The 27,873-nt window shown below is 42.6% G+C and overlaps 2 protein-coding genes across 15 annotated transcripts in view; one reads left to right on the top strand and one right to left on the bottom strand.

Moving 5' to 3' along the window:
* Positions 1 to 21,033, top strand: part of NAXD (NAD(P)HX dehydratase) — a 55,498-nt gene extending 34,465 nt beyond the window's left edge. For all 8 annotated transcript variants that reach the window (XM_074815305.1, XM_074815303.1, XM_074815298.1 and 5 more), the window contains 5 exons: positions 6,601 to 6,651; positions 6,731 to 6,835; positions 7,207 to 7,327; positions 16,061 to 16,181; positions 18,756 to 21,033. In XM_074815305.1, the coding sequence (XP_074671406.1) occupies positions 6,601 to 6,651; positions 6,731 to 6,835; positions 7,207 to 7,327; positions 16,061 to 16,181; positions 18,756 to 18,906 (549 nt within the window). In that variant the 3' untranslated portion in view covers positions 18,907 to 21,033. The remainder of the gene's footprint in view (positions 1 to 6,600; positions 6,652 to 6,730; positions 6,836 to 7,206; positions 7,328 to 16,060; positions 16,182 to 18,755) is intronic.
* Positions 21,034 to 22,104: 1,071 nt separating this feature from the next.
* The window catches only part of CARS2 (cysteinyl-tRNA synthetase 2, mitochondrial), a 38,491-nt gene continuing 32,722 nt past the window's right edge, over positions 22,105 to 27,873 (bottom strand). For all 7 annotated transcript variants that reach the window (XM_074815306.1, XM_074815309.1, XM_074815307.1 and 4 more), the window contains 2 exons: positions 25,240 to 25,503; positions 22,105 to 22,269 (listed from right to left, as the gene is read on the bottom strand). In XM_074815306.1, coding sequence (XP_074671407.1) covers positions 22,195 to 22,269; positions 25,240 to 25,503 — 339 coding nt within the window. In that variant the 3' untranslated portion in view covers positions 22,105 to 22,194. The remainder of the gene's footprint in view (positions 22,270 to 25,239; positions 25,504 to 27,873) is intronic.

The raw sequence follows: 27,873 nt of genomic DNA, 5'->3' as shown, positions 1-27,873 counted from the left end.
TCATGTGGGACAGTGTCGAATGCTTTGCACAAGTCCAGGTAGATGACATCAGTTGTTCTTCCCTTATCCACCAATGCTGTAACCCCGTTGTAGGAGGCCACCAAATCTCTCAGGCACAATTAGCCCTTAGTAGAGCCATGTTGGCTGTCACCAGTCACCTCCTTATTTTCCATGTGCCCTAGCATAGTATCCAAGAGAATCCTCTCCATGGTCTTGCCAGACACAGAGGTGAGACTGATTGGCCTGTAGTTCCCTGGGTCCTCTATTTCCCTTTTTAAAAATGAGGGTTATATTTCCCCTTTTCCAGTCAGTGGGAACTTTGAGAGACTGCCATGACTTCTTAAATATGATGGATAGTGGCTTAGCCACTTCATCCACCAGTTCCCTCAGGACCCACAGATGTATCTCATCAGGTCCCATAGACTTGTACACATTCAGGTTCCTTAGATGGCCTCAAACCTGATCTTCTCCTACAGTGGGTGGTTCTTTCTTCTCTACGTGAAAGGTAGGAGACAGAAATTTGGGCCTAGCTGTGAATATTGCAGAGGAAGGATTCAAATTTCACTCTTTGGTATCTTAGTTACTAGTGTGGCTATAGGTCATGGGGTTGGATGGCAGCAGTGTGTCACTCTTTAGGAGTGGTTGGCAGCAGGACTGGAAGGACTGAAGGACTGGACTCACAACTAGTGCCAAGGTTGCCCTGTGAGTCCAGTCCTTCATTTCTGGATGTCCTTGAGTGCTTAGGAATCAGGTGAAGGAAGTGCTCCTGCCTTGGTCTGCATCAAGCAGAACAACCACTGTTGTAGTATAATGTATATTTTTCTTTCAACCCCCAGCAGCGCTACAGGCTTGGGGAGGAATGGCTGGAAAGCTGCCAGTCAGAGAGGGTCCTGGGGGTGTTGGTCAATTGCCGGCTGAACATGAGCCAGCAGTGTGCCCAGGTGGCCAAGACACCAATAGCATCCTGGCTTGTATCAGAAATAGCGTGGCCAGCAGGGACAGGGAAGTGATCTTACCCCTGTACTCGGCACTGGTGAGGCCGCACCTTGATGACTGTGTTCAGTTTTGGGCCCCTCACTACAAAAAGGACATTGAATTACTCGAGCGTGTCCAAAGAAGGGCAACGAAGCTGGTGAAGGGTCTGGAGCACAGGTCGTACGAGGAGCGGCTGAGGGAACTGGGGTTGTTTAGTCTGGAGAAGAGGAGGCTGAGGGGAGACCTCATCGCCCTCTACAGCTACCTGAAAGGAGCTGGGGATGAGTCTCTTTAACCAAGTAATGAGCGATAGGATAAGAGGGAATGGCCTCAAGTTGCACCAGGGAAGGTTTAGACTGGATATTAGGAAGCATTTCTTTACAGAACGGGTTGTTAGGCATTGGAATGGGCTGGCCAGGGAGGTGGTGGAGTCCCCATCCCTGGAGGTGTTTAAGAGTTGGGTCGACATAGCGCTGAGGGAACGGTCAGTGTTAGGTTAATGGTTGAACTAGATGATCTCCAAGGTCTTTTCCAACCTAGATGATTCTATGATATTCTGTGCAGAGAAAGATAGTTGTAGTGGGTTGACGTTGGCTGGATGCCAGATGCCCACTAAGCCGCTGTATTGCTTCCCCTCCTCAACTGGACAGGGAAGAGGAAATGTAACAAAAGACTCACGGGTTGAGGTAAGGACAGGGAGAGATCACTCGCCAATTACCATCATGGATGAAATCACAGTAGGATAACAAGAAATCAAGCCAAATCTTAAAAATACCTTCCCCCCATTCCTCCCTTCTTCCTGGGCTTAACTTTGCTCCTGATTTCTCTACCTCCTCCCTCCAGTGGCACAAGGGGACAGGGAATGGGGGTTGCAGACAGTTCATCACATGCTGTCTCTGCTGCTCCTTCCTCCTCAGCAGGAGGCCTCCTCACACTCTTCCCCTGCTCCAGCATGTGGTCCCTCCCACAGCAGACAGTCTTCCATGAACTCCTCCAGCATGAGTCCATCCCACGGGGTCACATCCTCCTTTGGGCACATCCACCTGCTCTGGCGTGGGGTCCTCCCCAGGCTGCAGGTGTATATCTGCTCCACTGTTAACCTCCATGGGCTGCAGGGACACAGCCTGCCTCACCAGGGGCTTCACCACGGGCTGCAGGGGAACCTCTGCTCCAGTGCCTGGAGCACCTCCTCCGCCTCCTTCTTCACTGATCTTGATGTCTGCAGAGATGTTACTTTCACATAGTCTCACTCCTCTGGCTGAAGATGTTTGGGGTTTTTTCCCCCCTTCTTAAATATGTTCTCACAGAGGTGCTACTGCTGTTGCTGATGGGCTCAGCCTTGGCCAGGGTTGGATCCGTCTTGGAGCCGGCTGGCATTGGCTCTATCGGACATGGGGGAAGCTTCTAGCAGCTTCTCACAGAAACCATCCCTGTAGCCCTCAGCTACCAAAACCTTCCCACACAAACCCAATACAATAGTCCACTGCAATATCTTGGAGCTGGAATCTCCAAAAATCTTAATATTCAAAATGCTGTTTGAAGGGAGGGATGATGTCTTGGGTTTATCATTGATGTGTTGCTGTTCACTTGTGTGACTGGTGTTTGGATTTCAGGTCTTGTCTTAGTAACATTTCTTAGTATTTTTAATTGGCAATGTTCTTTTCTAAATCCTTTCCCATATATTGTTACATAGGATAAAACTGAACAGACGGTTCCTGCTCATACATACCGTCCTATCAGAAACCATTAAATAGGTTTTGGTGTGAAAGTAGAGTTAGTCTGAGCTGTATTGATTGTGCAATTAACAGTGAAGGTTTTTCTGTATGCTACAAGTATTAACCAGGAAAGTCCATGCCAAATATCGAGATACCAATTCAGCTGAAAATTTATTTTTGCTTCCAGGAACAAAATACTCTGCATAGAGGATGTTGGCATTATTGCTGTAAACACCTCTTACACAAGTGTTTTGGGTTTTTTTAATACAGTATCTGCAGTATTAGAGTCTTTAAAAGTGAGCTTCATCTCATTAATTCTTGGTGTCTAAAAATAAGGCTGTAAAGTGTCTCTACTCCCCCTGTGATAGTTCAGGAGAGACAGGTATGTCTGTTGGTGATTCATCCCACCCTAAATGCAGTATCTAAGCTGCCATGGGATGAATTGCTCTCCAGTGGTGAGCCATTTGATCTTTAAATGGCAGCAGGTGAGGTGGGTCCTGTCCACAATCAACAGCAAACAGAGGTTCTCCAATGAATATTGTGTCCTTCAAGCAGGTGGTTGTCTTACAGGGGTTCTCTTATCTCTGTTACTGCTTTATTACGGTTGCCAGATTACCCCTTCCCTCCCTAGAACTCCCTCTCTGAGGTTCCTTGTTTGTCTCGAAGCAGTTTCTGTCTGGGTTTAAGGAAAGAAGATGAAAGGAAAATAATTAGGGTAGTTTTTTGGTTGGGGTTTTGGTTGGGGTTTTTTTTAATCAAAAATGAGCTTTCTAAATAAGACAAAGGACTTTGTATCCCCTGATCATTTGTTTTATAAGGAGAGGAAAAAAAAAGGAAAGATCCCTCAGTGTAGTAGATTAGAAACTGATACCTCAGAGACTCAGTACACAATAAAAGTTGCTTGGCCAGTAGGTTTTACTTAGCAAGATGAAATTTCTCGTCAGAGCAGAGGTCAAATGTCTCAGGATTGTGGAGGATGTGCTGGAGAGGTAGGAACTCAAAACGCTATTAGGAAGAAATGCCTTATTTCTCTGGAGTGTACCAGTGACCCAGCCTTCCAGAAGCTATTTACCTGTACATATACTTTCATGCTTTTTTTTCCACCTTTTTTTTTCCTTATACTTACATTCTTTTGGTGGACAATGGATCCTCAGGATTCTTTATTTAGCCTGATGTTAAATACGTATATAGACAAAAAGAGAAATTCTAACGAGTAGTCAAGATGACAATTATGAAGAAACATGAAAAGGGGCCAAACAACAGCCAAACCTTAATTGTTTTGGGAACAGAACTTTGGCAGAATTGGTTCCCTGGATTGCTCATAATGCATTTAAGAGAATCGTTTGGAAGCATAAGGACTTCTGAGATTTGGTGTCTTCCTTCAGACTTCCTTATGGAATCAGAGAATCATAGAATGGTTTGGATTGGAAGGGACCTTAAATATCATCTAGTTCCAACCCCCCTGCCATGAGCAGGGACACCTTCCACTAGACCAGGTTGCTCAAAGCCCCGTCCAACCTGGCCTTGAACACTGCCAGGGAGGGGGCAGCCACAGCTTCTCTGGGCAACCTGTTCCAGTGTCTCACCACCCTCACAGTGAAGAATTTCTTACTTTTATCTAATCTAAACCTGCTCTCTTCCAGTTTAAAAATGTTACCCCTCATCCTATCACTACACTCCCTGATAAAGAGTCCCTCCACATCTTTCCTGTAGCCCCCTTTAAGTACTGGAAGGCTGCTAAAAGGTCTCCCTGGAGCCTTCTCTTGTCCAGGCTGAACAACCCCAACTCTCTCAGCCTGTCCTCATAAGGGAGGTACTTCAGCCCCCTGGTCATCTTCGTGGCCCTCCTCTGGACCTCAGAATCTGTTGGGGAAATCTATTGTTTTAAAAAATGAAGTGTCATGAAAGACTGGCTTACTAAAGTTGACATACTAGAATAAACTGGTGATTCATATTAGTGGGAAGTGGAGCAGTAATGATTTTAAGTGTACTGAAGGAGTTTGGTGAAGCTGATAATGTGCAAAAATATTCTAATTAAAGCCAGTTAGAAAAACAAGGTTGCAGTAAACGGTATTTGTATCTTCAAAAATTGGGGAGGATGATCTGAATGCTCTCTTACATAATATCATGCTAACCTCCGAGGTTCAGTGCCAGATGATGCCTAATCAGAAGAGCTTAGTATGGTTCAAAAAGTAATTGGGCTCTTAGATGTATAACATTCATTTATACAAAAAACCCCATAAACCTGTTTGCTAGATCCACAGCCTTATTTTATTATAACCAAGTGAGTCAAATTAAACATAATTGTTAATGAACTTAACACAGCAGGGGCAAAGCTGTACAGCTTCTGTGAAGGAAAACTGAGCAGTGCACATCTGTGCAGATTAACATTAATGAATAAAGAAATGACTCTGTCTCATAAATTTTTTAAAAGCTTTGAAAGTAAGGCACTCTGGTTTTCAGTATGCCACAACTAATTCTAGGTATGTTTTAAGATTCCATCCTTGCACAGCTGTTAAATATACTTATTCATAAATTTGAATAATTTAGTAGTAGCTGAATGGTATGAGTTGTGTAAAACTTGCAATTGGTTCAAAATTACTTAAGTAGCTGAATACAGGAGAAAACTTGTGGTGTTCCCTTGGGATCCCAAAGAGGGTGGGCACCTGGTAGTCTGTGACACACAGCCCAAGCCAAGACCTGTGCAAGCGTGTGTTTGTCATGGAAAGGTTTTTATTCTGCAGTAGCTTCTTATGTAGCTGCATCTGTGTGTTGAGAGAAGTCCTCAGCCTTGGAGCAGTGGGTAGAGTTTCACTCTCATGCTCCCAACATTCAAACGGTGCCCAAACAAACAAAAGTAAGGTTGGGTTGAAGCACACTGCTGAATTCTGGTCATTCATTTAGAAATAGAAGGGAAAGATTTCTACTGGTGTTGGAAAAATCAGAATCAGATAGGAATGAGTTTGTGATGACATATGTTCCATAATTAATAATTTACAGGAAGCAAGGTGGGTGGTGTTTATTTTGACCACAATACAAGAACAGAGGGACATTCAATACCCTGAACATTAATTAAAAACTTGCTTCCTTATACCTTACATAATGTCTTGCTCACCTGTGGAGCTCAGGGCCATATGATAGCTAATCTGAAGAGCTTAATAACGTTCAAAAATAATTAGACTTTTGGATGGATATCTTATATCAGAAAAAGATAAACTCTCCAGCTTCAAAGACAAGTTGGTAATGACCAACATTCAAAAAACTTGACTTGTCAGCCATTGCTCATTAGAAAAGATTGACTATCAGTCATTGCCACTGCTTGGTTAGAAGAGAGAACAGGGGCAGACAGTCTGCTAGTAGATACTGCTTGCTGAAAAACACTTTTGCAAATGGTCTGTTGTCTGGCCCGCCCTGATTTTGCTTTGAAAGTATAAAACCTCTAGGACCGTGAGTGAAATGTCATGTCTTACATACTGCTTGTCTTGGGATGTTTGTCTGTACATAAACTCAAAATACTGCAATGGGGCTATCATCAGAAAAGCAACTAAAATTAATATTACAGTTACTGGTAGATTTCTATCATGGCAATACTTACTCATTTGAAGTTTTCTTTTTTTTTTGCATTGGAGATGCAAGTTTACTGTGTGTGTCTTAAGTTGGCATTGCCTGCCTCCTACAGCAGGGAGAGTGAGTGAGATTGCTTGTTTGCCTATCAACACCAAGTCATCAGTTATGGAGACCCTGTTGCTTATAATTGAACCAAGGAGAGAACAATGTAACTATAAAATTACCAGTTGATAGGAGAATGTCTTAGTTTGCAGACTATAACAGATTTTTTGCATGAATTTGTTTTGGATCTTACGAGATTTAAGTTAGCAAGCATCTTTAAAGTTATCTGCATTTTTTGCAGGGTATTATAGAAAAATCGAAAGTGAAAGGAATTCCTATCATCATTGATGCTGTAAGTATTTCTTCATTCAGTCAGTGGTTTGACATGTAAGAATCTATTCAGTAAATGTTCTTCTTACTGTTTTTTGCAGGATGGACTGTGGCTCATTTCCCAGCAGCCTTCTCTTATTCAAGGCTACCAGCGAGCTATTCTTACTCCAAACTACATGGAGTTTAGTAGACTGTATGAAGCCATGGTGAGCTGTTTTCCTTTTTGATATTTAAGTACGTGCAAGTTTAGTCTTTTAGTCTTTAAAAATCAGCAACTTATTACTGGCTTAAACATTATGTGTTGTTTCTTATATGCCAAAGAAGCATTCTCTGGGTTTTTATTCCATGGGATAATCACCACAACAGTGCATATTCTTAAACAGAACCCTTTTAAGAAGAAGACCCTTTCTTATGCATTTTTAGGCACTGAAGTGTGTGTAGAAAAAAATACCTGGAAAGACTGATGCTGCTGCTTTCTCCCCTGTCACCCCCCCATACATAGGCTGAAGTAGCGTGTGTTAGAATACATTGTTCTCGTAGTAAAATATGTACTGTGTATGGAATTCTTGTGTTGTAGCTTAGAGACCCCGTAGACAGTAGTGATCATCATGGATGTGTATTAAGACTCAGCCAAGCCATGGGGAATTTGACAATTGTTCAAAAGGGAGAAAGAGATCTTATTTCAGATGGAGAGAAAGGTAAGTGAAGCCTTTTGCTTTTAGCAATGTGATTTTTTTTTGTTTGTTTGTTTTGTTTGCTTTCAGTTGTAGTCCAGCGGTTGGACTATATAGTAATTGGTTGACTGTATTCCCATGAAGATTGAAGGGAAGGGATGGGTGTCTTAGCAGATCACCTTTAGATGATTTGTGTAAATTGATATTTTAAAAGAATGCAACTTAATTCATTTGGTGAAAAAAGTTACTGATTTTATTTCTCATTCAAATGGCTATAACTTATGTTTTACATTACGCAGGTATTGAAAAATTAATTTTTTAATCTTTGTGAACTGTTTTAAAATCCTTAGCTGAGATGGTCTATATGAGTGCAGATGTCATGGCTAACTTAATGCAGAATAATATTGTTGTTTCACCATGTATTGGTGCATGTGAAAAATGAAGATGTCTTGAGGTTCATGAGCTGCTCAGTTCCTTGATACTGTCCACCATGGGCTGTAGATTAGCATATACATATATGACTTGTACATTAGCCCTGACAATTTAAAAAAAAAAAACCCAACAGCCAAATTAACTCTGATTGCTTACTGTGATCAGTATAAAATTAATTTGCGAGTGCCTTCATTGCATTTTGACTATGTGGTCTTATTTCACATACATAACAAGCAGCAGCTCTGCTTCTAATTACTTGAAATGCTAATCTCTCATAAATGTTTATGCTGCTTCAGAACCGTTTTGTATATATAGTCAATTTTTCATTATTCGGAGCCATGGGAGTCTTTTATAACAGAAAACCAGATGTAATATGACAACTGGTTTGTGCAGAGCCACCTTCCACATATGCCCATTAGTACAGATCCTATAGCCGACCGTGAAGCAAGTTGGGATCTGGGAGCAATGCAGTTACGCTTGTGTGGTGAAGGACTTGGGTCAGTCATACAGTACCCAAGTTGCCCTGCATGAAGTCTGCTGTCATACTTGCACCCATAGCAGACTTGATTTGTAACCTTGGACAGTCAGGCCAAGCTTAAGGGAGGATGAACTCTGCCAGAGGATGTAATATCCTGGCTCCAGTTTATGCCAGCTAGAGAGCTTTAGAGCACTGTAGTATATCTTCTTTCTCTGGTTTTATGTCAACAATGTTCTTTTTATGCAGGATTGTTGCTTTTTTAATGAATGTCGGGGAAACTGGGTGAGCGCTTTAGATTGAGCGTATTACCTAGGATATCTCTGTTCTCCTTTTGAACTCTTATTCTTGAGATAAGTGTACCACCACCATTGCTGGAGAGAGGGGACACGCTCTGTCTCCATTGTCTCTTGTCATGCAGGATTCAGAAAACCAAGAAACAACTGAAACTCTTTCCAGTTTCAATTTTGAATGTTCAGGTGTGGCACAAGTTTGGTGTATGTCTTTATGTCTTGTGTGCTTTTGGGGCTTTTTGTGGTTTTTTTTTTTTTTCCCCACCTTGTTCTTTGTCTCTGTTGTGTTGTGATATTTTTTTCTCTTAGTTAAGTGGCTTTTTGATTTGAAATAAAAACAGTTCTGTGCCTTTATAGCAGTTGTTTGATGTCCAGCTATAGGCTGCTTTCTTGTTGTTACCTTGGTTCTATCACTGATGCTTTCTCTCTCCTGGATTACAGACATTACAGGCAGCATTGCTGAGCTGTAAGAAAGCAGTTGTCAGGTTTAATACAGATTATGATGTCTGTTATAAACACTGTTTTTAGGGTTTGTGTTGCTTGCAAGAAGGTTCCTGAGAACTTTTCAGAAGCTATAGACTTCAGCTTCCTTTTAACAAGAATGTTCTTTGGGTCATTTTTTTAAAAGCTTCTCAAATGCAAAATGATGTTGAGAAAGGAGATTCTACTGTCTGCTCTGTGCCACCACACAGAACATGCTGTCATGTTACTGACCTTGAATTTTCTCCTAGGTTTTTCGCTCTTAACTTCTTTTTTCATCTGTCTGTTCTTTTGATCTGATGTAATTTTTTTTCAGCTAAGACAACATACATCATGATTCCACTGTGAGGGAAATCCAGATCATTGGATCAGGCCAATGTTCTCTGAGCCCAGTCAAATATTATAAAAAGATCTGTGTACTCCTCTTGTCTTTTTATTTTTCATGTCATGATCCGGTTGTAGTGCTTAAGCCATACCTATTTTCAGCCATTTCCTGCTTGAGCTCATGTACTTAGCATGCTGATACTGTAGTTTCCATATATCACTTCTAAACTTTCTCCTTCGGGAATATATTGCATGCATGCTTTCTGGGAAAAAAAAAATAATTCTCAATGCTCTCCAGGAAAACCAGAGATTGCAAACTTAACTATGTAGCTTTAGTGTTCTGTGCTTGACTGTTGTGGAAGGAAGGCTTTTTGAGGATGCCAAATTTTGCAGCAGGGAAGACTGTCTTGGTGAATACTTCATAGGTTGGAGTGATTGTAGTGGTTATTTTCATAGTGCTTTTATTCATGAGTCTATAGGAAATTCAGTAGGCAATTTACTTCTATTAGCTGAGGACAAAAAAGGTTATCAGGTGATGTGATAGCGAGCTGGAAGTACAGGTGTTGGTGAAGGATTACTGTCAGCAGACAGCTCTGTAATCGAAGCAGACAGGCACAATAAATTATGTTTGGAAGCTGACGCTTAATAAATTCAGATTAAAAGTAAGGCAGATTTTATTAACAGACAAAGAGATTAGCTATGACAATAACATACCTAGAACCTTTGATAGATTGCCAAACTGAAGTTTCTGGATGCCTTTGAGGTTTGTTTTTACAGATCAGATTAGATGATGCAGGTGATTCCTTATGGCCTTAAAATCAGTACTGAGTCACATACATGGCCTCTGTGAAATCAGTAGCAGCCCTCCACTAAAATGGAGGTTTTTCTAAAATTTGTCTCCATTTCAGTTATGAGCTGCCAACTGCCCTGTAAACATAATCTCCAAGATTTTAAATTAAGTTTTATATACTCTTTTTCTCTTTCCTTTTGCAATTTCACATTATAGCTTGGTCTACAGTTGTTGATTCCCTGCTCTACAAAGATGAGCTTCACCATGCTCTTGGTAGGTGATATCAGTGCCATCACTGACCAGGGTAGGAATGAGTGCTCAGCCTGTGGGTAAAAGGTAAGTCAGCTTTTATTCACTATGGCACAGCTCTCTAAGGTTTTCTTTTTATTATTCTTTGGAGAACTGGTCAATAATAAAGTGTGGTTATACCTGTCTTGGTTCCTAACATGTTTAAAATTTGGTTAGGTCCTTGAAGTAGAGGATTTGGATTTTTGTTTTTAAATATTATAATGAGTTTTTCTGTATTTTCCCCAGCATCTGTGTTTGTCCTCTCCTCCATTCCAAAAGGCAGACTTGATGGGTAACCAGCCCACTGCTGCCTGTGACTACTTTTACCTGGAGCCAGTAGCCAAACATAGTTTCTCTCCAGTTGCCCAGCTGCAGCTATGGTCAAGAGAAGCAAAGGAGCATGTGAGAGGGATTATTGAGTACTGAATATGAGGTAAAAAAACAACTCTTGCCATAAATCCCCAAGCAGTACTTCTGCTGATTTCTGCTGTTCATGCCCTATACAGCTGGGAAGGAAGCTCTTCAGTGCTTCTCAGGCCCTGGTTCACTCAGCTAAAAGCTCTTATGGTGCCCAGCTGCCCAGTAAGTTTTGCCTAGACTTCATCTCCAGTCCTGCTTCTGCAGAGTGAGTGAAACAGGGAGGTCACGGTTCCTACCTGTTGTGCCCCTGTGCTCTCCATAGCACGCGCGGCCCAGCCCGCTGTCTCCCCCGTACTGCTCACCTGTCATCGCTTCCATCCCCTGGCTCCTGCGCCTATCCAGGAAAAGTAATGTAGAATTTGGATCATTTTCTTTTAACTTAAATTGCCTGGTGTCTCACACTCAAGGACCTATCTAAGTTTTAAAAGTGTGATTAGGGAATATAAAAGTATAAGCACCCTTTATATAAAAGCCAACTTACATTTTCCACAACAGTTGAGTGATTCCTCCAGCCAAAGCCGTTAATCTTGGTTTCCCTGTCTGTATGCACTCTGGGACATCTCTCTGGGAGTCCACAATCTCCAGCTATGTGCTTTTGTGAACTAACTTGCAAAAGGAAAAAGATAAATTTCTTACCAGTATGAGTATCTGCCAGGTCAGAGAAGTATATTGACAAAACATTTTACTCAAGATCTGATAATGCTCTAAACCTGAATCTTGCATTTGATGGAGCAGAGTGGTCCGTGATAGGTACATTATTTTGCATAGAAAATGGAAATCTTAAGCCTTTTAATTAAACGAGAGTATTTGTTGTTCTGTGGGGTAGCTGACGTTAGCTGATCCAATGCAGTTGAATCATATCAAAAGTCAGAACGGTCGTACCTTTCATACATAGATTCCTGAGCACATTAGGATAAGTGTAATACTCCTGCTCTGTAAGAGGAAGACAAGTGCAAAGAACTTGTTCAAGACGTCTGAGATTCAAGAATTAAATTTTAATTTCCAGGCTTTTGGTCTGCAGTCTCAGTAAATGTGATGATTCACATTGGCTCTTTAGCCTTCTTTATCATCATCAGTGTTACGTGTTAAGCCTTAACTAGCTATCCCGTATTTCACATTCTGTGTTCTAAGTACAAACATAAAAAATTAATCCCTGGGGTTTGTTTTTTTTCACTACTGCATGAACACTGTGAATCAAGAACACGCAGACATACCTTTTTATACTACATGGGCCTTCGGCTTTCCACCTGTAATGTGCCTAGGAGCTACTGTTAGAAGTAGGACTGTGTACAGCCATATCAAAATTCGTGCTTCCCAGTTAACTTGTAGTGCTTGATCTCAGCAAAACTACTAAATTCTATTTTTTTTCCTTCGAAGAGAGGATAGCTATTTTCAGTTACATGTCAGACTGGTTTTTTTAGTAAAGCATACAATACCCGTAAATGGGTCATTCTTCTGGGCTTTGATCTGCCTGCACAGTTTGGGCTGGGAGTTCTTTCAGCTTAAAACTTGCTGACAGTGGTATAGTTAAGTGTGACATCATGATCTGAATGCTTTCCCAAATGCTAATGTTTATCTTATCTTCAAGGAGTGCTAAAAGGGAGTGATGGTAACTTACTTTAAGGCCTGAAAAATATTAAACATAGAGCTACTAAATGACTTGGCTATAGTTACCCAGGAAGTCTGGGGCAGAATTTTGAATTGCATGGAGCCTAAAACTCTTCAATTTCTACTTTCCAGTATTCTGTCAGTACGACAGCCCTCATTTTTTTTGTTTCTGTTGCGCTCATATTTCAATACAAGTCATTTCCATAGACGTAGGTAAGCAAGAAATCTGGGTCACAGTATGTGAGGGACATGCTGTATTTGCTGTGTACAGCTCTGGCAATATTTATGTGCTGTTTAATTGCTGAGATTATGTTGAAACTGTTGAATAGGGCTGTGGTTGTTCTGACTCTGGCTGATCTCCTTGCTGTACTTCAGTCAATGATTTCTTCAATGATAACATTTTTATTTAATTTAGCCTTTTTGTATGAGAGTATACGTATACTCCATGGGTAACTGCTAGGGAACTGGTTTTTTTTTTTCTTTTTCAGAAAGTCACTTAGTGAAAATCAGTTTTCATTAAAAGACTGTCAATTATACTGAGGTCTGGGTTTTTGTTTTGTTTTGTTTTTTTTAATTCATGACCCTGTGAAATAATGACATCTGCCTTGGTTGCCCAGACTTATTAAAAAACAAAACAAGACACCCTGCCCCAACAGCCAATTTGACTGGCATTAGTTGTATGTTTCTATCTCTTAAGGTCTATCAGTTGAACTATAGATGAACCTCTCCATTATTTTGATCGGGACTGGTGTCAGACTAATTGACCTTAAGTGGTCCCGCTTGCTGCCTCTCAACATTGACACATCGTGGTGCTTTCAGTCTTCGCAGTTTCCCTGTTGTCCAGCATCCCATCGTCTTGGTCTCCTCATCTATTCCAAGAACCACGTTTTCTAGGCTTTCTGATGCACATGTTGATCCCTAGTTGAACATGGTATAACCTCACTGAGCAATGGACCGAAAAATACTTCATCCTCATGTAAATACATCATTCTGCATCTCTTCAGGGAATAGAAGTGCCCGCCTTCTCGGCATCATTGCCGACTGTTCAGTCATGTCCATCTAATCGAGGTCTTGTAACGTTGCCACTGGTTGTCACTGCTCAGTGCAGCACACAAGGACATCACCTCCTTAAAGAACTGCTTGAGCTGCCTTCACAGCGGGTCACAGACATTTAGTGGAGGGTGTTGGATTGGGGGACTGGGAAGAAAGCAGTTTTATTTTCGTTGTTCTAGGAGAAGGCTGGGAAAAGCATCAGGAAGACTTTGTCCTTTGTGGATTTGGCAGTATGCCAGTTTCTCTTGATGGTAGTGTGGCATTTCTTCTTTTATTTTAAAACCTCTTTACAGTGACTATACTTTGGAGGAGTTTTTCATTCCTTTTCCTATTGCCTGTTGTGATGTTCATCATTCTTTTATTTTGAGATGTTCTTTGAGGAACTGAGGCTGTGCACAAGAATTTCTCAAGCGTTATACCTTTCCCTCCTCATTCAAGTGAATTTCCCGTCGTTCTGCTTCTTTGAAAGAATTGCGTGGATCTGTTTTCCAGCATCTCTGTGCAGAGTACAAAGGTCTGCTTTTGTTGTTGCCTGTGAGGTAGTCTGCCCATATCTGAGACTTACTTTTTAAAAAACTGCAAACAAAAGACCACTTTTTTTTTTTTTTTTTTTGTAGTGGGGTATTATAATTGGCCTAGTTTGAGGAGATCTTGCTTTCCTGTACAGCTCAAAACTGACTGGAAGGTTGTGGGGCTGCAGAATAGTGGCAGATGGTGACATACAGCTAATAAGCAGGGGCTTGTGCTCAGCTGTCAATCAGAAGGCCCCAAAGCTTTTGAACAGAGGATTTCCATCCTGCCTCCTGCCAGGAGTTCAAGCCCTCAAAGTGAAAATCCTGTGAGATACCATCTTCAAAGTAGCAGAATTAGAGGTAATTTCTCCAAAGCACTGTATTTTTTTTAAAGAAAAAAAAAACCAAAAACAAACGATGCCACCTAAAAGGGCATACCTTCTTCAAGTAGCTAACTCAGAAGAGCATTACACTTGTGAAATTTGACATTAACTACTGCTCACTGAGAAACACGTCCAGAATCTTAATTGGGGGGGGGAGGGGGGAGGGGAGAGGGGAGAAGAGTGATTGGGAAAATTAACTGCTGGCAGTGCTGCAGTGGTGTCTGCTGTGTTTGTGGTGACTAATGAATCTTTACCCTCTCAGTGGCAGCAAAAACGCACAACTGCCTGGCCTCATGAGCCTAGCAATTACTGCTGGAGGAATCGGTAGGAAATGGAAGTGAAGTGCAATTCTTTGCTGCACCAAGTAACAGAAAGCAGAAATGAACTGTGCTAATGAACTGGAAAGGGTTTACTTGTATTAAGTAGTCTTTTACCTCTTGCTATTTAAGAAGATTTACCTGCAGGTCCTTCAGTTTTGTGCAGATTTTTCCCATTGTTTCGTAAGAGAAAAATTCCTTTTAAAAATATGGATAGTACTCCCTGTAAAACACCTGGGCTGCTCTGTTCATACACCTTGGAGAAACGCAGCCCAGGTGACTTGAGGAAACTGAGGTAAGAGCTGTTGTCCAAGCAATGTCTTGATTTATACTTTTTTTGTGTACTTGGCATGCTGAGGAGCACACAAGTGATCGTGGGCATAGTCCTGAACCTGAGTAGCTCTGCAGTAGCTGACTGGAGATGCTGAGGATCACTGCGTGGCCACCAGTGATTCTGCCCAGCAATTCCATTCTGTTAGGAGAGGAAAATAAATTTCTCCTGTTTTTTTTTCAGAGCCAAGCAAGAAGGAAAGCTAAGGGTAGATACATTCCCACAAGAGACTTTGGAGAATTGATACTGTTTTCTTTTTGTGTGCCTTATTATACTTCTGGCTTCCTGCTTGGGCTTGTTGAGAGTGGAGAACAAAGGAGTTAAATTTAGTGAAACCGTTTGCATGTTCTTCATAGTTAAAGCTCCACAAAGAGCTCAGTTTGACCAAGGTCCTTTGTATATTTAATCTGATATTCTGAGAGAGCCTATCCACAGTGACACTGCTGACAGAAACATACACGGATGCTGAGGACGCTGTTGATTGGCAGAAAAAGAGATCTCTCTCTTTGCATACGGTTTTTACAAAGCCGAAGAAAAGGCTGGGTTTAGTAAAATACCTTTCTGATGGGTCTGACAGAAGATTTGAGATTGTAGTTCTATTTTGCATTCGCTTTTTGTAAAACACCTGGGTTTACATTTGAAAACTCCGAAGGTCAGAGACTCTGGAGATCTGCGTTTGTGCAATGGCTTTGTGGAGGGATCTGGTCCAGTTTGGGATGATTGCTCATGATGGCAGCATTGGTTCATGAAGCACTAAACTCATTAGTAACTGAATCTTCTGTGCAGGCTGAGTGAAGTGGAGAAAGTGTATACATTGTGCGATGCTATTTGTAAAAATTTGAAAAGTGATTAGAAAAGTATTTCTAAAATGTTAATGCAATAATTATTTTTTTTTTAAGCAGAGCGTATTTCAGCATATGCTGCTGCCTGTGATTAATCTGTCACCTGTTAATTGCTGTGTGCCTCAGAGGTTAACTCTCAGACCTGCAGTGATACCATTGTAAATAGAAGAAAAAATGCACATGACTGTTTCTGGTTTGTCTGTTCATAGTACTTGTATGCAGTCACGAAGGAAGCAGCCGGCGATGTGGTGGACAGGGGGACCTCCTTTCTGGTTCTCTTGGAGTCTTAGCGCACTGGGCATTTCTTGCTGGAGCAGAAAAAACAAATGGGTATGAAAATTAATTAACTTATTAATTCTTGTGAATCTGTGTTCTCGTATGGCAACTGTTGTAGACCTGTAGAAATTTCCAATGAAATGGCAGTCATTGGGACTAAGGTATCCATGTACTTTTAAAAAATGTAAGGGTGTTCTAGAGCAGCCTACATAATAGTTGCAATTTTAATAAGACAAACCCTTCAGTAATCTAACATCTCCCAAGTCTGAGGCAGAAGAAGAGTATGAACCTGGATCTATTCCCAAGGATATACATGTATGAGGTATGTGTTTTCAAAACAATTAAATACAGGCAGAAAGTATGAAGAATAAATAAGCAGTAGTCACTGGCAGTAACATCTCTATAATTCAAAAAACAGGTCCTTTAGCTTTGTTTTTGTAGTTTGGTGAATCCTTTAAGTAATCCAGTGGGGCAGGTAAGTTGAAACTTGCAAATAAAATACAGTTTCAAAGAGGGTAACCATTTGAAGGCAAATGGCAGTCCAGTTTGGTTATACATAAAGCAGCCATGCAGCTGCAGCTGGCTGTTTGCTCTTTCATTAAATTATGTCAATTCCTGTCCAACTAGTTGGTCCATACAGTCATGCAGTCTTTCTGTGAAAGTAACTGCTTTAAATGAAGTTGAAAGGAACCCTGACACAAGCAGCTAGGGAATAACAGTCCCTGTTCCCAATAAGTATTGAGCTATTGAAGCTTGAGGAGTGGAGATCTTTTGTAGTCTTTTGGATGCTATATGCAGATGCACAGTTAGATGGGAGTCCACAGGAGTTAACTAGTCTGTGCTTGCTTTACTGCGAGAGCACTGCACGAGGTCCTCCAGGAGGAATGAGGGACCACCTGACTGGTCTTTAAAATTCTGAAATCTTAGCATACCCAGAATGAAAAATGAAACCAAGATTGTTTGTGTATCTGAAGTTGCAGCTGCCACTAAAGGAAGAACTTTTTTTTGCTTCCTTTTTTGCACGTTGTACAACAGATCAGTATTCAATTGTTGGAGAGACAGCAAACGCAGCAGGTGTTCTCCAGGCTCTCCTGACTTGGGCTCCTGTGGCTTTTCCAAACAGCTCGCTCAAACCCCTTTGTTTTATAATGAAGGAAAAGTGGGAGAGGATAACTGGCATCAGCAATACATTGTGTCTCCTGGGGTGGTGTTAAGGTGACCCTTCTCAAACACCTGCTGGACTGATCCTGTTTATCTCATGTGTTTCAGGAAGGGAGGAGCTTTTTGGGTTCAGTGAATCAGGGCATCAGCTTGTAGCCTGCACTGCAGGCAGTCCAGCCAGTGCTTCCACGCTGTGCCTGGCTCTGTTTTTTCAAAAGGGGCCTGTGCAGAGCAGGATTTTGAAACCTTAAGACTGCACTGGCTTTGTGGGGTGCTAATGGTGTAGTAGGTAGGATTCTCCTGTTAAGTAGACTGGATGCTAAGGTGATGGCTTTGGAGTGCAGTGTGGATCCAACTGGGTATGCAGTAACCTTAGAAACAGGTGCTGTAGCTGTCTTGAGCCCAGAAGCCTGTGCACAGTTCTTGCTTCAGAGCAGTATTTGGGCATCCAGGATTGACTCTCAAGATGACTTAAATACTCCTGCACCTTGATGAGTGTATGAAGTTGCTGCTTTCACGGAAAAGATACTCAGAGTTGCCCTGGTAACACCTAATTGTAAACTCACGTTCTGCTTTGCCTGTGTTTATATCGTGATCCTTCACAAAACACTTACTTGGCACAGGAGTCAGTAGGTTCTTAGTGACTTACTATGTCCCAGCCATGGCTGTGTGAGGTTTTTAACCACCCAACAACCAGAGCCCGGAGCTGGCTGCTGAATTATTCTGCACTTGTTTTCCTCTGCTCTGGTGCAGTAGGGCAGCAGAAGCAGCTCCATGGCCCAGCCTGTGAGAAGGTGCTCTGGAGGTGACAGGGCTGTGCTGCCTTATGGAGGGGGGGGGGGGGGGGGTGCACATGAGGACTGGGGCTGGGTACGCTTTTAGGCAGTTTGTAAGCATGTAGGAGACATTAAGAGAGTGTGCCTTAATTTCTGTTGTGGTCTGCAGCTGTCACTGTACCCCTTTAAGCTGAGCTAATGAGGGCGCCGGAGCAGTGACTTGGGGTCCTGAGAAAAATCATCTCTTGTCCACATCCCCATGTCCTTCCCCCACCCCCTGCAGTATAAAACTAAACTGAGTTACCCAGCAAGTGGGGAGGAAAGGGAGTTAAAAGGCTGCCAGGGGAGACTTCAGTCTTCCTCTGAAGGAAAGGATGAAGTTTCACATCGGTAAAACTAGGCATGGAACACCTTACACCCATTTCTAAGCATGTTTTCCTTTTTCATCCTTTGGCCCTGGTGGTGTTTCTCACTCAGTCACGTGCTGTGCCATGGGAAGTATTTGTTAAAAAAAATTCAGCCAAAGTGCTCTGCAATGCAAGAGTCTGAGAAACACGGATGTTCTCTTAAGAGGCCTTCCCAAAAATGCTGACAAACATTTATGAGTACATAGATTATGTCCACCACCTTATGAATTACACAAGAGTATTCAGATTTTGTTTATAATGTTTTGGGTTTTTTTTTCTTTTAGTCAAAATCCCTTTCTAGTGGCTGCATTTGGAGCTTGCTCTCTTACGAGGCAGTCTAACCACCAAGCCTTTCAAAAATTTGGACGTTCAATGACTGCCTCTGACATGGTTTCAGAAGTTGGAACAGCTTTTAGCAAACTTTTTGAAACCTGAAGCCAAAGCAGCAGAGAAGAAGAAAAGGAAGAACAATGACTGCAAGAGTAATTACATTTACCGTAGAATTTACATAAGTAATGCACCCTTTCAAGTGCTGTAGCAGCATTGGTATGCTAGGTAGAATTTTTTTTTTTATTTTTAAGAATAGAAAAATATGATTAATGTAGATATTTTTTAAGAGTTTGGAATACAAAAATGTTTTGGCTGAAATAAGCTGTAGTTGCAGATCTGTTATAATATAATAAAACTAAACTGAAAGTATTCCTCTGTTCTTTTTGATAGTTATTGAGCAATAACTAAAGTGTGAACAGCAAAAAAAAAAAATAAATGCACTTGATAGATAAAATTCTTCCACCAGCTCAACTGAATTTCTTGGATTGCACCAAGGTTGTCGTATTTTCATTCTTAGACCCTCTGTCTAGAATTAGCTATTGCACTTAATTTTTTGCCGTGCTAGTATATTAAGAAGCAAAAAGTAAGCCTCTTTGGAAAGGGAATGCATGAGAGTTGCTGTAGATTTTGAATGTAATTAGTTGCCTTTTCCCATTCCCGGTCCCAGAGGCAGCGCTCATTTCGACAAGACACCCCTTCCTGCAAGGTGGTGGTTGGTTTTTTTTGTAGAAAGTTCCCCCATCGCAGAAAATAAGGATATACTGTAGATATCTTAGCATTAAACAGTAATTATGCTTACCTGAAAAAAAATTTCTATTCCTTTAGCTGACCTTGACTTATCTAGAACTCAGTATGATGAATTGTGTGGAATTTATCATTTGGAGAGATACTAGGCAGGGTAAGAAACTTAGTGATACCTAACTGAACTGGTCAAACTCAGTGATCATGGAAGAGTTAAGTGTTGTAAAACTCCGACTGCCTGCTGAGTTAGAGCTCCGAGAAGATCAGCATACAGAGCCATAGGTGGCTAGCTGTTAACCAGAGGAATATGAATTGAAGGAACAAAAGGCAGCCAACAGCATGTACCTGTACCCTCTTCATACACTGCAAGGCAAAGGCAGAAATAGAAATATAGTAGTTGGTGTTTGAGCTCCCAGTGCAGCACCTGGCTTTAGGGGCTTTTTCCTTGATCCTTAGCAAGACAGACAGGACTTCTGCTGTTAGGGCCATAGCTGTCCGGCTCGTTGGCAGGGCAGGTGAGTGCTGGGTTTAACAGGGAAGTTGTGTGGGATTTTGCATGGTATCATTTCTTAAATTGTTGGAAAATCATTCAGAGTTTGTAGGGATTGAACCGTTGCGGAGAGAGGGGCAAGTTCACGCAAAGTACATTTAAGTGGGTACTGCCCTTAAACCTACAATGTAGCTCCAAGTGTATATACTCATTAAAGCGCAGGAACAAGCATATAGTGTGTGTAGTTACTGCAGTAGATGTTAGATAGTCATTGCAGCGACTCTTTTCCAGTGATCGAGCTCTAGACTGGAATATGGCATCGTGCATATTCCAGTCAGGGTGCATTCTTGTACCTTGCAATAGCTGCCCACAGAAAGCACCTGCAATCGGAAAGGCTGCTCCGAGTATTTCCCTTCAGCCCTTAGAGCTGATATTTCTGGATGCACTGTGACTACTACCTCACCCCGATGCATTTTTGTTTTTCTTTTTAAACCAGTTACCTATTTTTAAAATAGGTTTTTAAATGTTTGCTCATTTTGGTCTATGAGGGTTCACAGACTTTTTAGATTAGAGCAACATCTACACATAAGAGATGGGGTTTCGGTGTTTAATTTAAGCAGTTTTGTAAACTGTCTACATCTTTGGGGAAACTAAGCTACTATTGTTTTTCCCCCTAAAACGATTTGAGAAGCATGACTCCTCTAAATAAAATCAGAAAATTAAAACTGATTTTAAAACAGCTACTGGATTTTCTTTAAAATGAGCATTTTTTTTTTTTTGTATTTAGAACATCAGTGGTATTACAATCTAAATAGCATTTGTAGGCGAAGTCAATCAATTAACAGAGCTCAGTACAGATTTCAACCTGGTGTGTTGGTTTTAAATCTACACAGAAGTTATAACTCTGTTATTCACTAATGTATACAAATTGTTACAATTTTTAAACATTCTGGAAATGTAGCAGTTTCTTTTGGTAGGAAATAAAAATAATAGCAAATTAATTGTATGTGTACTTTGTTTGGTGTGTTCCGATCACATTTCCCCCAGAAGCTGAGCCGACTGTTTGCCGTTCATTCTAATTTAGTAGAGCAATAGAGCCACTAGTAAATTTAAAATACCAACAGTGTCAAGTAAGCATCTGCCAAAGTGCTAATGAAGGCTCCCCCAATCTCCTCTAGGAGTACTGATAACCAGAAAGGGAGCAGAAAAGCAGCTACCTGTTTTATTCTCAACAATATAAAAGAAAGCCTTTATCCCTTCGAAGAGATTACTTGTGTGAATTGTATTTTCAAATTAAATTCCTTGTAGATGAACCCACAGTCTTATTTTTGTTATCTTCTCATAAAATGATTTAAAGAAAGTATGGCAGTGGGGAGGGACAGGCCCTGTATGAACTCAGCCACGGGAACAGAGGCTGCCTCACGTGCAAGGCAGGCCTCTGCATCCACCTCCAGCCACACAACACAGGGGTTTTCTAACACAAACAGGGCAAAAGAAAACCGGTAACCAAACAGGTAATAACTAAACATACTCATTTTATCTTCTCAATTCTGGAGACAGCCTGAATGGGCTGCACTCCCACTGCTAGGGACACCTCAGTATATTCTGGGCAAAAGCAAACTGAAAAGAGGCCAAGCCTCACACGTAACTGGGTACTGTCATAGTGCAGTTAAAGATTTCACAGGACCAAACCAGTAACACTGCAATAAGGAAATACTTAAAGGCTAAAAGTGTCACTTCCTTGATGTCTGAGAGGAACACAACCAGTGGGCACAAGACTATGTTTTCATCCTCAAAGCCAGGCAAGAATTTAGGCCTCTGTCTTCACTGTTTTAATTCTCAGTGCCAGTTCAGCAAAACAGGGTGCGAGCGCAGATCACATAGCCAGGGGGGCTGTTCCTGCATAAGAATATTCCGAGGCCTGTGTCAGACACGGCTGCTTCCACACTGCTGGGGAGTTGGGATGCTTCCAGGCCCTGCGCTGCATACACACCTGCTGCCGCTCCTGTATTTATTTACCTAGTAGTATCCTCAACAGTTTTGCTCACATTATATTAGATCTTTGTTAGCCATTCCGTTCCAAAGATTTTATTTTGAACATATTAGTATTTACAACTGTTGCCAAAGCAGCTGAAATAAAAAACAAGTCCGAGAATGGAGGATCAGCCTTTTTTCCCCGTCTGCTGCTCTGCTTGCCCTCCTTCCTCGATTTCCCAGGTTGAAACAGCAGCTCTGTCCTGTAAGAAGTAGTAAGTGGGTCAGTCCCAGCCCCCTGGAGCACACAGGTATCGTACATGTGTAGGCAGTTGGAGGCACGGGTTTTAACCAAGCTTCATACAGCAAAGCTATTAATCCAGTTAGGTAAAAGAGGTGGTGATACCATCTCACAGGAATGCCCCTGCTACTAATAATGCTCAAAGTTGTAAAACAAACATAATTCTTCCCAGTTAAGAAGGAAAAAAACCCACAACGGAAATGTCACCTCTTTAGCATGGGGTGCTGCAGCAGTGTGGAGATGCTTCTGTTAAACCTGGGCCATCACATTTTCATGTTTAAATGGCTCATGTACATGGAAAACAGCTCTTCTTGCAGCCAATACATGAGAGTATATTGCCTAATATATTTGATCTCCTTCTGAATTTTATGATAGTAGCCTGTTGCTGTAAATATCTGTAATGCAATACTGTCATATTTTTGAAAAAGAATATTAGAGTCAAACAGCATTTCTGACTTAAGATTTAGCTGTTTGACTGCAATTGTTGAAAATAAAAGTTAATCTGAATATTGAAACATGATAATGTTACATCAGCTCTGAGTCATGAGAAAGACTGGAGTACAATGTAGAATTTTCTTTACATTAAAGTGAAAACTGTTTTTGATGTGTACACACCTAATTACTACATTTCACTTAGTAGCACAGATTAGCTTGCATTTCAAGCACACTATAATGACATGAAAAGACAGTGCATATTTTAATTTGTTTGTTTCAAGTTCTGTGACTTCAGACAGACAAAACATTGTCATCTGCATTGAGCAGCATGAGAGGAAACCAGTGTACAGAAATCACAAACTTACAGGCTGAAGGAGAAACTACCCTTCCTACAAAGCTGATTTTTAAGGGAATTAAGTTACTAGCATCCTCTGAGTTGCTACTCGCACCCTAGAGCCCCTGCCCAGCCCCAAACCAGGGGTTCCTAGTCTGCACTGTGTGGAGATGAGGCTTGTCTGCTTCATCTGTTGTGCTGCTTCTCCTCCTGCACATGGACTTGAGAAGTTGCTGGCTGACTTCAGCCGCATGTAGTGGAGGGAGAGCCTGTTAACAGATGCATTATGGCGTGCGTATCACGGGGCTCATAAAAGTTTCATGGAAATCAGAAGCTGGGTAGAAAAGAGAAATTCAAATTACTTCCTCAAGCGCTTATTAGGCAAGCAGGACCCAACTGCCAGGTGCTGTGTTACCATGGCATTTTTGGCAACAGCCAACCCAGGGCAGCCAACCAACCCCACTAAGCAGATTCGTGTTGGACACGAGGGTGGCGAGAGCCCTGCTTTGGGTAGGGCCGTGTCTTGTCGCACATGTGCTCCGGTGAGCCTGTGTGCAGAACTGCAGAGCTGCATCGCTCTGTTTGCGGGACTCTTCTGGGATTTGTGAAGGTAAGACCTGGGCAACCTTCACAGCACACCTTCAGCTACTTCCACAGCAGCAGCAAAAAAAGCAGTAGTTCAGCTTTGGACACAGGCACGTCTGAGCACACACAGCACGTGTGCTTCATCTTCAGGAGCAAACTACTCTGGGACAAGCAGGAGACAGATTATGCCGAGCTTCAGGTTATTAACAAAAACACTGAAATAAATGGAACAGGCTGAATCCTGGCCAAGGCCAATTTCTAGAAGGTTATTAGATGTCCGTAAATCCCTTTAAAAAGAAACAAAAACAAGTCTTCAAAAGGGTGGAGGTGGGGCTGCAGCTGTTTTGCCAAATAGATCAAAAGCGAATCTTCTTCTCCAAGACTTTGTCTCAGTGCAGTTGTTTGGATTTACAAACTTTCTTGACAGATAAGTGGAGCGAGGATTTAGCTATGTACAAACAAGTCAAGGAAGCAGATGTTCCAACTTCCCACAGTCTTCCTTTGCTTTCACAGCTGTAGCTCACCACCACAGCGCTTTGGCCCTCACCCCAGTTTGTATCAGCACGCTCACTTTCAACTGAGATCATGAGACAGCTGACCACACTTCATATTTGCTTTTAATAGCTGTGTTGACAAATGACAGCTCTCACATTCAGCAATTAAAGGGGATGTATGCTGTCACTCCCTCATGTCACTGTGCTTTATATCCTCCCATTGGTAAAACAATGCAAGGAGTCTATGCGAGGCTCAGTGCTCAAGCGAGGGAAAAAATGAGCAGCATGAACTGGAGGGAGAAAGACGCTGGAGAGAAAGTGGAGAATTATTCTGCATGGAAGGAGCAACACTGACCCAACAAGGGCTGGAGTGGAGGTGAGAAGGGCATTGAAGAGGAACTGGAAGAAGCAACACCTGCTAAAGAAGTAATATAGCACCTTAAAACCAGGAGACAGTAAGCCAGTGAAGGGATTTCTCTTCAGCAGGAGACACCACTGGGGTAATGGAAAAGGAAAAGAACAGCAGCGTTAGGTATAAGCTAAAACTAGAAAGCAGGGTGAAGAGAGGAGTGGTACAGGAATCAGGCAAACTACTTATGGCTCAGGAACAGTTGGGAATGGAGCTGCTGAAGATGGAAGAGGCTTTCTCATGAGGACTTACTTTGGGTGGGAGAATGTGGGGAGGGTAGAGGGAAGGCATTATTTTCATAAGTTATCTCAGCTTACTTTCCAGTTCCTCTACAATCTTTTTAAAAATTGCACACATTACTCATACCTTTCCTTCTGGATTGAACTTGGGCAACTTCAGGATTTCTGAATATTACAGGATTTTCAGTGGCTAAATAGCACACCCTTAGTAACTGCAGAAGTAGGTACAGCTTGCATGGAGACACGAGGTTGAGGGGGAGCAGAAGGCAGCTAGCAGTACAACCAGGCAAGGGCTAAACTTCCACCTCCTGCTACCGCAGCGGTACAAGGAGCAGGGCCCAACACCGAAAGCTGCTGAAGGGGGCATGAAGGGCAAAAATAAATGTTGTCTTAAAAAAAATGACTAACGGTCTCGAAGATGGTCACTATCTTCTACCTTTATGTGGATTCCAAAGGCAGCAAGGTCTCCACGCAGACTGTCACAAGCCTCCAGGAGGGGTTTTCTCTCCCGCATTAACTGCTGCCTCTTTTCCTTCTCTTCTTGTTTCGGTCCTTTGGCTCCCGCAGCACCCTCCTCCACGGGCACAGCATCTGCTGCTTCCGGCAGAGCAAGCGCGTAGTGACGGACCTTCGCGCGGAACCTTACAAGCTCCTCAATGACGTTGGAGAGCACAGCAGAGTTGTCTCTTCCCAGAGTCACCTAGAAAACAAACAGGTTACTTTACAAACATCTGAGAACGATTTAAAAACTCCAACTCAGTAGCACACACTGAGGCCTTGTCACCTCTCTTGGTTGTGCATCTTTCATATATTGCTACAATTGACATGTACAATCTCACTAATGCTGGACAAAAAGTTACAGTGGTCACACTTGGAAGTAGTTCTGTGTATTCCTATGCAGGAAAGCATCTATCTCAGAGCAGAGGGCTCTCACATGAACAAAACATGCTGCATAACCCAACTGAGGAACTTATCGCCACAGGAAACCTCCAAGACGCCAGAAGCGTGCATAAATTAAAAAGGGATTAGACAAATGAATGGAAGAAAGGCCTGGCAACAGCCATCCGACACAGCAAGGGAAGCCCAGCTGTCAGCTCAGACAGCCCCTTGTCTGGAAACAGAGCGAGAGTGCATCAGCCCTTTACTCTGCCTTTGAGCCCCAGACCTTCTTCAGGAAACGCAAACCAGAAGTATTTTGGCTTTAAGTCTCTAGACTACCCTTTCTCCCTGCATCTACAGAAAACCTCCCCAAATCCACAGAACTTTTATCTGATCCACCTTATCCAAAGTTTCAGCCACCAAAGAAGACCTGACAGAGCAGCAGCCACTGCACACAGTGGGTGTTTTCTGGCTGCTGCTGCCTGGCCCCGCTCCTTCCCTCAGCCAGCTCCGAGCTTCCTTGGCCTCCTCTGGCCTGACAGAAGTCAACGCCACGGGAAGGGAACGGCCTTGCTCCTCCTAGAAGGTCCCACTCCAATGGCTGCCGGGATGGGAGCTCAGGTGCTAGCAGGAGAGGAAGGCCACTCCTCAGCACTGGCGCAGCCAGGCTCCTGGTCTCGCTCTTAGCAAAGAGGCCAACCCTGTTTCTTATTAGAGGCAAACTCCTAAGGGGGAGGCAACAAACAAGAAAATGCCATTGCGGCATTTTATCACTAAGACACAAGAGGGGGAGCAGACAACGGAGCAGTGAAATGTAAAACCCACCAAGGCCGGGGGGCAAAGTTGCTGGCAGTGACTCTCACTGGGAGCAGAAGAGCAGCTGAGTAATTAAAGCCAGAGGGTACTGTATTTAGTCACCGAACAGCAGGATGGAAATGAAAGGGAGTAGTTTCAGAGGTCACTGACTGAAGCAAACAAAGAGGAGAAGGAGGTGAGGGGGAAGCTATCGAAGATACAGAGTGTGAGATACTTGGTGCTCTCCACTGTCATAAAAGGCAGCAAATTCCCCAAACTTTCAAAACATGTAAACATACTAAAGAACGAGTTTATGAGATTGAAGAAGGTAACAAATTTAAGTGCCAGAAATGCTCCATCGTAACCTGAGCAGTTTAAATGCTTAAATACAGAAGGGAGAGGAAAGACAAATGAGAGAGGCAAGAAACACGCCTCTACAAACACCACTGCCAAAGTTCAAAGCAAGCACCCACTCGTGACACAAGGCAAGATCCTCCAAAAGGAGGGGCAGCTTTAGGAGATGAACCAATCTGATTTCCAAGTACAACACTGCGTAGCCTCTCAGGGCTGATCTCTAATTTCTTCTCCTGCAGTACCAACCAATCCAAAAGAGCTTGTAAGAAGTTTTACACTGAAGTTTGGCCCTTGCCTACCCCACAGATGATCACCTGCTTACCCCCGGCTGCACCCCCAATACAGCACTCCTTGGCAGAACAAAAGCCCTCACCTTTGCTCCCCAGCTCTAAAACAGGCATGACAGTTTCCACCCATCATCTTTTGAGATGGATTCATCTTACCTGCCTGTGGCTGTCCAGGCTCCTTCTCTTGCCAATGCAGAGGGAGAGACAGGCAGTCTTATTTTATACAACCACCATCCTAAGACGAACCGTCCCTTAGTGGTGCCTCTCTCTCTGCTGACTACTGCAGAAGCACAGGCAGCTACATTACACTGTAAGGCTAATTAACTGAGATGAATCCCATCTTAAGAGGAAGACAGACCCACAGGCTATATGCAAACATTCAAATGAAGAGGGCCCAAACACCGCTCCCTGTAGCCTCTACATTAAATTGTTAGCACAGCGGTGGCCAAGCCAGCTAGCCCCCTCCCAGACAGCCCACATGCCAGGATCAGCAGTGGTCAGGGACTGCTCCCGGCAAGCTGCATGCCCAGGGCCACCTGGCTAAGGGGCAAGGAAGGTTGGACACTGAGCTGTTGTGTCTGGCCTCGAGGTCAGAGAACAATCCCTGCACCATTTTATTTACTAGCTTGCAGCAGCCCACAGACCTTTCTGATGAAGGTTTTGATTGATTCATTTAGTGGAAGCTGAAAGAGCAGAGGGACAGAGAAGAGTCTGAGATGCTGCTCCTCCTTCCTGCCAACCTCGCACCAACATCT

This window comes from Strix aluco, chromosome 2, assembly GCF_031877795.1.
Source record: "Strix aluco isolate bStrAlu1 chromosome 2, bStrAlu1.hap1, whole genome shotgun sequence".
NCBI lineage: Eukaryota > Metazoa > Chordata > Aves > Strigiformes > Strigidae > Strix > Strix aluco.
This window is presented reverse-complemented; position numbering and strand designations above follow the sequence as displayed.